Source organism: Crinia signifera, chromosome 6 (genome assembly GCF_055691185.1).
Source record: "Crinia signifera chromosome 6, ASM5569118v1, whole genome shotgun sequence".
In the NCBI taxonomy this organism is placed as follows: domain Eukaryota; kingdom Metazoa; phylum Chordata; class Amphibia; order Anura; family Myobatrachidae; genus Crinia; species Crinia signifera.
In genome coordinates this window covers 186,111,723-186,124,316 of record NC_139222.1, presented here as the reverse complement: position 1 = coordinate 186,124,316, position 12,594 = coordinate 186,111,723, and the positions used below count along the sequence as shown (strand labels likewise).

The following is a 12,594-nucleotide window of genomic DNA, read 5'->3' as shown; positions in this document are numbered from 1 at the left end:
CTGGTTGGAATGAAAATCTGGAAATTTCTGGAAATAAATTACAATCTACTTTCTACCAAATGCTGGAAATGGACAAAAGCAGTTATCTGCATAAAGGCCCATACACACTTGAAGATATTGGCATCAATCTCTGTCAGAATGGGGCTTCTGAATGATATTGATGCCAATATCTTCTAGTGTGTATGCCTCCGCTCATTGTTAAAGATATTGACATCTTCCGGACATGCAGGTCATGCCATTTGCACCCAGTGTTCAGTGTGGATGCGCAATAACTTTCATGATCAGCTCAAGAGAAATTGTTCACCAATATCTTTCGTATTTCATATCTTCTAGAGTGTATGGGCCTTAAATTGACCAATTTGTCTGTAGGACCAATTTTAGTCAGTTTTCCATGTTTAGGAGCAAATGGTCAATTGTCATTTTCTCCCAAAAATTTCCAGATTTTCATTCCAACCAGCCTGATTGGATAGATAATCTTCTAGTGTGTGTGGGCCTTAACTCCAATAATCATTTGATAAAATAGGTGGGAAGTAAATACACATTAAAGCATGCTTAACTGTTAAAACAAGTTTAACTAGATTTTGGCAATTTTGTTAATGGACATTTTAAAAATAAATACACATTGTGTTCTCACGACAGATCTGAATATTGGGGAATTGGTCAACCATTACTTGCAATAAAATATAGACATTTCAGTGTGACAGGAAAAATATATATATATAAAAGATGAGAGGAGGGACTCTGAACAAGTAATAATTCTATTATGTACATTTTTTTTAAAGATACAGCTCACTCAAGCAGTATTTTTTTCTTTACAATTGTACATCAGGGTCGCATATAGTTTTATGAACAAATACATATATACAGTATTCAATGACATTAGATTCTTGTTCTTCGATATAATACACCGTTAAGACCTCACTCACTCACACATACACAAACAAAAAAACAAAAACTGAAAAGAAAGCAATATAAAGAGGACTGCTCAATATGTACTAACAAGAAGGGCACCCTGACAATCCTTATATTTGCCAAACATCTACAATTTTTATCTTCATGAAACGTTGTGCTGGTACTTTACTCATCTGGCATGGTTGGGTAAGTGTAAATATATATATATATATATACACACACATATATATATATACACAGTATATATTATACACATATATATATATATATATATATATATATATATATATACATACACACATATATACATATATATTGTAAAGGAACGAGATTGAGCGCTTCAGGTGAGGTGATTAGAAAACAATGACAGGAAGATCTTTTCCCCTGGGCTGCACACCACTGGAACTTGTAGTTCTACAGCAGAATAAGAGACTAGCCCTTTCTTGCGCATTGCGAATTCTATATTACTAATTTGTTTGTAGCAAATTGTCAAACAGTAATTTATAATGTTAAGCAATTGTCTTTGAATATTGTGTGTGTAGAAATGACTGCTTATTTTTTCCAAAGGGCCTTTGTTCCATATGGTCGATAAAGTATCTATAGAGAACGTGGAAAATAGCGCCTGATAGTGTAATATGTTTCAATCTTGGTAAATTCCCATGCACACTTTTAGGTTAAGGTGGTGTAAACCCACTATGAATATCACAGATAAGTAAACCCAATCTGGTCACGGAAGACAGCATCTCCAAGCAACTTCAGCAATGGTCAAAAAGTAAAAAAAAATATGTCCTGATGGATTGCTATATGATTCAAATTCAAAATCAAGGTTCCATCAGTTTTCACTTGACTGCATCATATTTTCCAGTATGCATAAAGAACATTTTTTTAAACCTTTTGAGCATTTCTGAAAGTTGCTTGGAGAAGCTGTTTTCTGAGACCAGAGATTGGATGACCTATTTGCGATATTCAGAGTGGTTTTACACCACCCGCAATGGTACTCCTTGACTTTGAAGGTTGCATAATGTTGATAATAGGAATTACACTAATCATCTATATATTTCTAGTGTCCGTCTGACTCTGAAACACTGCCATCTGTTAGCAGTAAGTCAAATTACATCTACTAGGTTTCGAAGCATTTGCTTTGAGCGGGCTTACTAGTTGAAACATATTGCACTATTGTGTGTGTCTATATATCTATAGATGTATACTGTATGTATATATATATATGTATATATATATATATGTATATATATATATATATATATATATATATAGACAGTGGAAAAACAAAGGCACTCGGAGGCTTCTTGGATGAATCAAGGTGGACCAATTTAATCCATACAGTGCAAAAAAGCCTGTCTACGTTTCGGGGGTCAAGCCCCCATCGTCGCCCCCGTCGTCAGGACAATAAGGCTGGTAAATTTACCAGCCTTATTGTCCTGACGACGGGGGCTTGACCCCCGAAACGTAGACAGGCTTTTTTGCACTGTATGGATTAAATTGGTCCACCTTGATTCATCCAAGAAGCCTCCGAGTGCCTTTGTTTTTCCACTGTCTACATTGCTGGCTGCACTTGTTGCAGCCTCCTGGCATATGGCAACAGAGCAAGCCACATACACCTGCAGCTAAAGTTAGACCTGAGTGACGGTTCTTCTCCCGTTCCTCCTATGTATATAAATATATATATATGTATATATATATATATATATATAAAGATATAAAGATATAAAGAGAGAGAGAGAGAGAGAGAGAGATGGAATACCTTTTACTTTGTTATATCTGGACTATTTGTGGCTCATATCTGGGTATCTATCCAGCATTATGAATACCTTGGTGTGAGTGCTAGCCACAAGGAATATATATCCCACAGACAAGCTCACTTGATTGAAGAACATACAGTCAACATTTTCTCTTAGTCTGACAGAGGGGAAAGTTATAATGGTTTTCACTTTGAAATGAGAGGACTGGGTTAAAATAAAAAAAAATCCTAAATCAAACAAAAAGATATTCTTTCTAAAACTATGATACTGTAAAAAAATAAATATGTGCTCCCTTTAGCCACTGTGCAATGGCAGAATAAGTTTGATAGTTATTCAATCAGATGAAACGGAAGCATGTATTATTGCAACATTTTCCCCCACGTTCCCTAATTGAACAACTTTTGACATTATTTTGCTTTATCATTGCCAGTATTTTGTAGTAGAATTTTTTGTGATTCAGTTTCACTAGTGCAAAAAATGGTGTTAGCTTTTCTTGTGATTTCTGCACAAATATAAGAAAATGTCAATTTGGAATAATACCTCAATTTATCGAATAGTTTTAAATGATAGTTCTGCCATTGGACTTGCTGACACGTTCCTGAAATATAAAACTGAAACACAAAAAAAATATACATTTAGAAAATAAATTACACATTTATGGAACGGACGAGAATCCATCCTCTCTAACGGTGACTTCAAAGAGTAATAAATATATATTTGTAAACAAGAAATGTAACTTATTTTAAACAGTTCACTGCCAATATCTTTAATGGTGTCCATTCACCAGACATTGAAGAACCAGGCGACATGGTATAGATTTTTCAGAATGGCATCTAATACAAACATCAGTTATCAGTTTTATTTGTGTGTTGCCATATATTTCTTAAAGATTGATTTTTTTCAATTGGCTTATTAACAATAGGGATGATCTGTACAAAGTATTTATGTGTTCATTGAACCGACCTCCAAATTCTGAGCCCTCATAATGCGTATAGTCAGTAATAGAAAAATAAAGGGGTTCGCTCTGGGAAATGGAACCGTACCAAGAACCAAAATTAATACTCAAATACCAGGCCTTGAGTTGCAGGATTTCTTTGGGTGGTATATTCTCATTTAAGGTCTATAATAATAATTACCACTATTGTACAGTAGTATTTACTTTCTAGAAGTGGCAGAGCTTGGTGCTACCCAGAGGCCTGTAGGAGCAGGATAACACATGCCACGTCAGAGAGGGTGCTTTGTGCATAATAAAGACTTGACATTGATGCAGAGCAACATCATAGACTTCCATTTTCTAATTTATAAGGGACTTTGATCTTGTACAGTACCTGAAATGTCAAATTGCTAGGATAAGCAGCACTGACTACTTTTAAAATGGCTGACATTGCGCCCAGGTTACTATTAAACTAAATGTGGATTTTGACACCTTGTTACCTGACTCAATTGTTCGGTAGAAGTAGACATAGATTTAAAATGGAGGAAGTAAAAAAAGAAACACAGAATGATTTATGAAGTAAGTTCCCTTTTTTAGTGGGTAGGTGACTAATTGAATCCACTGGCGTGGAAAGGCCTATTTTGGAAAATAAAATCCTTCAATAAAGGCACCCCCTGTTAATAGGACAGTGGGGATCATTTACAGAAATTGGCACACGTTTGGCTGTTGATCATGGTGGGCACAAAGTGTGGCTAATGTCAGAGGGCGGTGCTCTCTGTCTCTTCATCTGATTCTGTCCTGCCTTCTGCGGAACGTCTCTGTTGTTCTTGTATCATGGCATCACGTTTCAAGGCAGTGTCGATCTCAATGAGGATAGATGGAATGTCAAAATGGATGCTATCTGGAAACAAGGATGAAAAGAAAGATATTAGAAATCTCCAAAATATTATCTCACCAGAATTCTCCCCTGAAATAAGTGCTTATGGTCAACTAAGATGTTTCTACACCTGTCTCCAAGAAGAAAAGCTTTTTTAGGCTTGAAATATATAGAATATATTTCTGCCTGTGGCCACCATACAGTAGATATATTAGGTAAAGATCATATTGCGAGGTGTCCTGGTCCATATCAATGTTATCTTGATGAGTCAATAGAAAGTTGACAAGGCATGAACCACACTGTGGACACGAAGCTATGTATAAACTAAAATCGTTAATCCTCCAAGTTGTATTTCATTTGACAAACAAACAGATTTAAATTGATGGAAAACTCAACCTCACAAATATACAGTAGTTAAAAAAAAACATAATAAAATAATAAAAATGATTAAGAGCACCTACAGCTTTTTCAGGAGAAATAGTTTTTTCTTTATAAACCCATTGACTATTTTGAATGTATGGCTACATAAAATTGATCCAACAGGCACATGCAATAATATCAAACCAAAATAACTTTAACCCCATACACACTAGACGACTCCCTGATATCGGCTGCAGCCACAGGTGAACAAATTGAGCATTCACCAGGGCCTGCTGAACATGTAAGTCTTTGACTATATAGTCAGAATTGACCTGCATGTTCAGCCGGCAGGGGGTGTTGTTAAAAATACAGGGGAGCGGCCACTGTTAATTATATTGAGGGTACAAACTACCCTTTTTTTAATTGATGTCTCTCAGAAGGGTCCTTCTGAGCGATATCTATTAAAAAATCAGGTAATGTATATGTGGCCTTACTTACAGAGGATGCCACATAAAGGTATGTATAATTCATCTGTGATCAAAGCTAAGCAGAAGTGAAAGGCAATTTCTCTGATATTGTTGCTGCGTGTTTTGACAACTGCCATTTAAAAAAAATATTCTTTAATGTCTTTCCATGGCATTTTAACAGTGTGTAGTGTATGCTTTCCCCAATCTGTGACAATCACTCAGAAAGCTAAATCACATGACATTATTTATAGGAATCACGGAAAATAATAATAACTAGGTGATTCATCGCGCCCTACGGGCGCTCTTCAAACCGGCGTAAGGGGCTACGCCCCTTAATTTGTGAACATTTGTATTGTGAGAAATATGGTTAGAATTGTATGAAAGATGCCCTGTATTGCAGCTTCTGGCAGTGGGTGAGGGTCCAGCGTGGCAGCACAGGAGTACCGGACGGTGGCCCTGAGTCAGTGTCTCCTCCTACTGGGTGGGAGTTAGGGTGCATGAGAGCAGGAGGCTGGGATATGAGGCATGATAGGGGTATGTGGGCAACACAGCGTCAGCGATTACCCAGTGGTGGAAGTTACGGTTCAGGAGAGCAGGAAGCTGGGTAGTGATAGGGGTGTGTGGGCATACGGGGGACTAAAGAGGGTGGTGGACACTGTGCAGCTTCTGCCAGTGGGTGAGGGTCCAGCGTGGCAGCACAGAAATACAGGAGTCAGTGTCTCCTCCGACTGGGTGGGAGTTAGGGTGCATGAGAGCAGGAGGCTGGGCGGTAAAGCATGATAGGGGAATGTGGGCAACACAGGGTTAGCGGGTCTCCACTGGCGGAAGTTACGGGGCAGGAGAACAGGAGGCAGGGCAGTGTCCTCCCACATTGATGGCAAAAGTATTCAACATCGGCCATAAACCATCGATTATTTGAAAATCATTGATGGTCGATGGGCATCCCTAGAACTGGAGGAGGGTGGGGGACAGTATGCAGCTCCCGGCAGTGGGTGAGCGTCTCCTCCCACTGGGAGGGAGTGAGCGTGCATGAGAGCAGGAGGCTGTATAATAGTGGTATGTGGGCAAGACATTGATAAAAGTTGTGGCGCTGGTGCAGAGGACAGTGGGGAAACCTGCAGTGCGGCAGCCAGGGCCGGATTTGCCACCTAGGGGCGGTACCTGCTTGTGGTGGTACAGGATCCCCCATTGTCACGGGGGTACGTGAAATGCGGGAGCGGGGGCCGCGGTGGTCCGCTGGGGGGTGGAATTGCCGGAAGGGGGTCTGGGGGGTCTGCAAATTGCGGGAGGGGGGGTGGTGTGTGGGGATCCGCGGTTAGCGGGAGGGGGCGGGGGTCCGCAAATCGTGGGCGGGGGCACGGGGGGCTTGAATCGTGGGAAGGGGGGTCCGCAAATTGCGGGAGGGGGGTTGTCGGGGTTAGTGAATTGCGGGAGGGGGGGTTGCGGAGGTCCCTGAATTGCGGGAGGGGCGCGTGGGGTGCCGTGAGTCAAGGGGGGGTGGTGCGGGGGTCCGTGAGTCACGGGAGGGGTCATGAATCGCAGGAGGCGGGGGTCATGGGGGGGCTGCGAATCGCAGGAGGGGGGGTGTGGGGGGTTGCCGTGAATTGCATGAGGGGGGCGTGAATCAAGGGAGGGTGGGCGCAGGGGAGTGGTGCGGGGGTCCGTGAATCGCGGGAGGGGGCATGAATCGCGGGAGGGGGGGTCGTGGGGGGTTCCGAATCGCAGGAAGGGGGGTATGGGGGGTGCCGTGAATTGCGTGAGGGGGGCATGAATCGCGGGAGGGGGGGTCCCCGAATGTGTGAATTACGGGGCGGTCGCAAATCGCGAGAGGTGCCGAGGGGGCCCGCAAATCGCGGGAGGGGGGCGCTACGGGGGGTTTCGTGAATCGCGGGAGTTGGGGTCGTGAGGGGTTGCGAATCGCAGGAAGGGGGGTGTGGGGGGTGCCGTGAATTGCGTGAGGGGGGCATGAATCGCGGGAGGTGGGGTCCCCGAATGTGTGAATTAGGGGGCGGTCGCAAATCGCGAGAAGTGCCGAGGGGGCCCGCAAATCGCGGGAGGGGGGCTTCTACGGGGGGTTCTGTGAATCGCGGGAGGGGGCGGCGCGAATTGCGGGAGGGGGGTCGCAAATCACAGTAGGGGGGGGTGCCGTGAATCACGGGAGGGGGGGTCGCGGGGGGCCCTTTTAATGCCGGGAGGGGGGGTCGCAGGGGTCCCGCGAATCGCGGGAGGGGAGGATGCAGGGGTCCTGCGAATCGCGGGAGGGGGCTCGCGGGAGGGAGGGGTCGCTGGGGTCCCGCGATTTGCGGGAGGGTCGCGGGGGTCCCGCGTTTCGCGGGAGGGGGTGGTCGCGGAGGTCCAGCGAATCGCGGGAGGGGGTGGTCGGGTCTGGGACGGATATTAGACAGCACTTACATCGACAGCCATTACATCGACACCATTAGTTCGACAGCTCAATAGGTCGACATGGTTTTAGGTCGACATACCATTAGGTTGACATGTCATTATGTCGACAGCTCATTAGGTCGACATGTTTTTAGGTCGACACTGCCATTAGGCATATACATGTCGACAGTCTATGTCGACAGTCAAAAGGTCGACATGGGTTTTTTCGCTGTTTTTTGGCCGAAATGTCGACACAGTTTGAAGTGTACCGCAGCCGCTCGCTATGCTTCGGGCACGGTGCCTCGCTGCGCTCGGCACACTATTTTATTCTCCCACCACGCCCTAGTGGATAGTAGGGCATGAAATACCGCCTGTCGGCACATGTCGGCTCAATAAACAGTGAAAAAACCCATGTCGACCTTTTTACTGTCGACATAGACACTGTCGACCTAATGGCAGTGTCGACATAGACACTGTCGACCTAATGGCAGTGTCGACCTAAAAACATGTCGACCTAATGAGCTGTCGACCTAATGAGTTGTCGACCTAATGAGCTGTCGACATAATGACATGTCGACCTAATGGTATGTCGACCTATTGAGGTGTCGAACTAATGGTGTCGATGTAATGGCTGTCGATGTAAGTGCTGTCTAACAATAGTCCGGATACCGGGGTGGTCGCGGGGGTCCCGCGAATCGCGGGAGGGGGGTCGCGGGGGTCCCGCAAATCGCGGGAGGGGGGGTTCGCGGGGGTTCCGTGAATCACGGGAGGGGGGTCGCGGGGGTCCCGCGACTTGCGGGAGGGTGGAAAGCGGGGGTCCCGCGAATCGCGGGAGGGGGGGTGCGGGGTCCTGCGAATGGCGGGAGGGGGGGTCACAGGGGTTCCGCAAATCGCGGGAGGGGGGGTCGCGGGGGTCCCGCGAATCGCGGGAGGGGGGGGGTCGCGCGATTCGCGGGAGTCCCGCGAATCGCGGGAGGGGGGGTCGCGGGGGGGTCCCGCGAATCGCGGGAGGGGGGGTCGCGGGGGTCCTGGCAGAGGGTAGGGATGTGCAGGAGTAATGGTGGATGGTGGCTGTGGAGTAATGGTGGATGGTGGGCATGTACTGTAGCCCTGGCTGGGCGGGGGGAGGTGATGTCAAGGGGGTGGAACGTCAGACACATGAAAGTGAAACTGTTCTACACAGGAACGTTCTCCACAGGGGTTGAGTGACAGATCTGGCTAAATATATAAGAGATAATGTAAGACATTAATATTTATGTCCGAGTTGTTCTAGAGCAGTGGTAGCCAACCCTAGCCCTCGAGAGCTACCAACAGTTCACATTTTCCAGACAACCTAGCTGCTGCACAGCTGCACTCATTAATCACTGACACATTTTAAAAGATACACAGATGGAGCTAATTAGCTCACTTGTGATTCTTTGAGGAGACCTGCAAAACATGCACTGTTGGTAGCTCTCGAGGACTAGGGTTGGCTACCCCAGTTCTAGAGTTTGTGTCATCACATGGCCATATATTTGTATCATGTGACAACTGTGTTGTAGCAAGTCACGTTTTGCAGGTTTATTATTCATAGAAAGGTTTTATTGAACTCTTGAGAATACGGTTACAGACACTAAAATGCCTTTTTTGGGATGGGGTAAAGGGAGAGCCCAAATTATATTTGTTAGTTATCAGGCACACAGTTGGGGCCTAAAATAGAATGGGATATACACATATTTTTGTACTGTGCACGAGCACAATTAGTTTTAGACTTCCATCATTATGCAGATTAAATTGTGTCTTCTGCACAAGACTTCCTCCGTCCTCATGACTTAGATAGCTCAAAAAATAGATATGTGATTGTCGGGAACTATTTATTTCGCTGGTGCTCAACACATGGTTTAAAATACGGATGATAAAAATTAGTAGCAGCCTGTTGGCCGACTGTCTTGAACTCTTTAATAATATCTAATTATTGTGGCTGCAGTCTAGTCACATCATATAAATATGTGTATTCTGTCTGCGGCAGGAAACAATCCCAACTGATTTCTAAAGAGAAGACAGTGGATGTATGTGTTTATTTGAAATAAATTAGTACTTCTATTTGTGTATAAATGTATTTTACTTGATACAAGTGACTTATTATGTCCTAATCACCTTCATCAGTCAGAGAGCCTGATTCAGGACCGATCGCAATAGAGATCAATCATGCAGTTTCCCGATGGACGGGAAAATGCCCATGACTCATTTTGCGCATGTACATGATGGGTCCTCCGATCGCATTGTAATTTTGCAAATACCTGATTGACAGACACAGGCGTTAGGGGGAAACGATGGGGGCAGGCAGCATTTAACGAAATAGGAGCTTGTTGCCCATTTTCCAGGAGTGGCAAGGCCGAGAACTGCACAATGAGTTACAACCCTGTGACAGGCAGCCTTAGTAAGTTACTCAGGCTCCAGCTGCATAGGAGCATCATGACCAATGATCAGGATATTTTTCTAAAAGTGTGATTGCATAGCAGTTTTAAGAAATGGCAAATGCAGGGAGGGGGTGGTATGCACTTCCTCCTGCATTTGCATTTCTATCGATAGCATATCGATAGCATATGCTTAGCTACTGCATATGATAAATATGCGATCCACACAGAATCAGGCCCGGAAAGTGGAATGGAATGGTCTGCACATTGGCAAAGACTCTGATTATCTGTCAAACTGCACATCCCAGAAAAATAGCCAGAAAACCACACAAAAAGTGGTATGTAATAGTATGCCAACAGGTGATTAGAAAGCAAATAGATAAATCACTAAGTAACAGAGGTGCCTCTGGCCTGCAACACCTTCCAGGGCTACCATCGTGGGGCTCGGAGATGACCAAATAAATAGTTTTCCCTCAGCGGGTGTAGCTGTGGCTAATGTGGGTGGAGCTACAGAGGGGGAGAGGCATCTATTGGTGAGTAAACCAGTTTTTAAAAAACAAATTTTCAAAGTTTAGGCTGTAGGGGTAGATGTTGTTATAGCATATCAATCAATCATACAAATAATGATACCCTAGCCACCTCGGTATGATACATAAATACCCTCATAGCAGCTCCACCCCCCCCACACACACACACTTCAACCACCTTCCTCTCACACACATATAACGTAGCCAACTCCAGTCCTCGAGAGCTACCAACAATTCATGTTTTCCAGCTCCCCTCACAGGTACCCAGGTGCACTCATTACCGCCTGACACATTTTAAAAGATCCACAGGTGGAGCTAAATACTTCACTTGTGATTGTGTGAGGAGACATGGAAAACGTTAACTGTTGGTAGCTCTCGAGGACTGGAGTTGGCTACTCCTGCCCTAGCCAATTACCTCACACACACATATATACCCAGATCTGTCCCAGCAACCTATATACATATATACCCAGCCCTGCCCCAGCAACCTTCCCCTCACACATATTGCCCTGCCTCAACCACCTCAGAATGATACATAGACAGGTTGAGTATCCTGTATCCGAATATCCGTTATCCGAAAACCATACATTCCAGAAAGTGAGCAAAAATTTAAAAAGTAAACTTACTGTGGACATCTGTAACAGCACTACTGAGGGAATGATATGTAACTGCCATTATATATGTGCAAGACAATGATTGCTTGGCATTTAAATTCAGTGCCTGAGATTGTACACAAACTTTCTTTCATGTTTTGAAACCTTGTTTTAAGCACAAATAAAATATATTTGTGTTTATTTCAAGTGTTTGATGTGTATGTACAACATTGAAATATTAAAATATACCGAAATACGGAATTATCCATTATCCAAAATTCTCCTGGTCCCGAGCATTTAGATAAGGGATACTCAACCTGTATATACCCTCATGGCAGCTTCACCATACCATACCTCCCAACATGACCCTCTCCAGGAGGGACACATTGGTCTGCTCCTGGACTTTCCTCTTAATGTATGATTACCTTAAACAGGTTAATTGATAAGAAAGTTGCTTCAACACAGGTGATGGTAATCATACATTAAGAGGAAAGTGCAGGAGCAGAGCAATGTGTCCCTCCTGGAGAGGGTCATGTTGGGATGTAAGCCATACTCTCACACACACATATACAAATCCCTGCCCTACCAAACTCCTTCTCACACATATCCCCAGCCCTTCCCCATCTCCCCGCTCTCACACAGATATAGCCCAGTCACCTTCCTCTCACACACATATACCCTAGCCAATTACCTCACACACATATACCCAGACCTGCCCGACACTTCCCTCTAACACACATATATCCCAGCTACCTATTTCCCAAATATATATACCCAGCCTTGCCCCAGAAACCTTCCCCTCACACATATAGCCCTTCCACAATCACCTCAGAATTATACATATATATACCCTTGAGGCAGCTTCACTGTACTCTCACACACACATACAGTATACAAATCCCTGCCCTACCCAACTCCTTCTCTCACATATCCCCAGCCCTTCCCCATCTCCCCGCTCTCACACAGATATAGCCAAGTCACCTTCCTCTCACACATATAGATACCTTGAGGTGCCCACACACGGTGTGATGTGCTCCGTGCATTTTGTACTAGATCTCATCACATCTAGTTCAAAACACATGTAATATGCTACAAAAGGATGCATTTTGTACTAGATGTGATGCAATCTAGTACAAAATTAAGGACTGCACATACTTTTTGTACTTTACAATGTGATGTGCATGGGAGACAAAAATGCACTGTGTATGTACACCTTAAAGCCCTGCTACTGTAGCAGTGTCCTATTTGGTCTAGATGCTTGCTTTAGGTGTTCATCCATATTGTTATTTTCTTTGTCTCCTCCATGGTTGCCGAAGTGTTGTTAAGGACCAGTTTATACAGCTGCAGAGGAGGACCCGCTCTCTATCTGGGCCTGGTACTACAGTC

At 44.4% G+C, this 12,594-nt stretch overlaps 1 protein-coding gene across 5 annotated transcripts in view; it reads right to left on the bottom strand.

The window, feature by feature from the left end:
• Positions 1–2,421: 2,421 nt before the first annotated feature.
• The window catches only part of ARHGAP44 (Rho GTPase activating protein 44), a 185,187-nt gene continuing 175,014 nt past the window's right edge, over positions 2,422–12,594 (bottom strand). For 4 of the 5 annotated variants that reach the window (XM_083148383.1, XM_083148384.1, XM_083148387.1 and 1 more), the window contains one exon: positions 2,422–4,507. In XM_083148383.1, coding sequence (XP_083004509.1) covers positions 4,365–4,507 — 143 coding nt within the window. In that variant the 3' untranslated portion in view covers positions 2,422–4,364. The remainder of the gene's footprint in view (positions 4,508–12,594) is intronic. The other variant, XM_083148385.1, reaches the window with a different exon arrangement.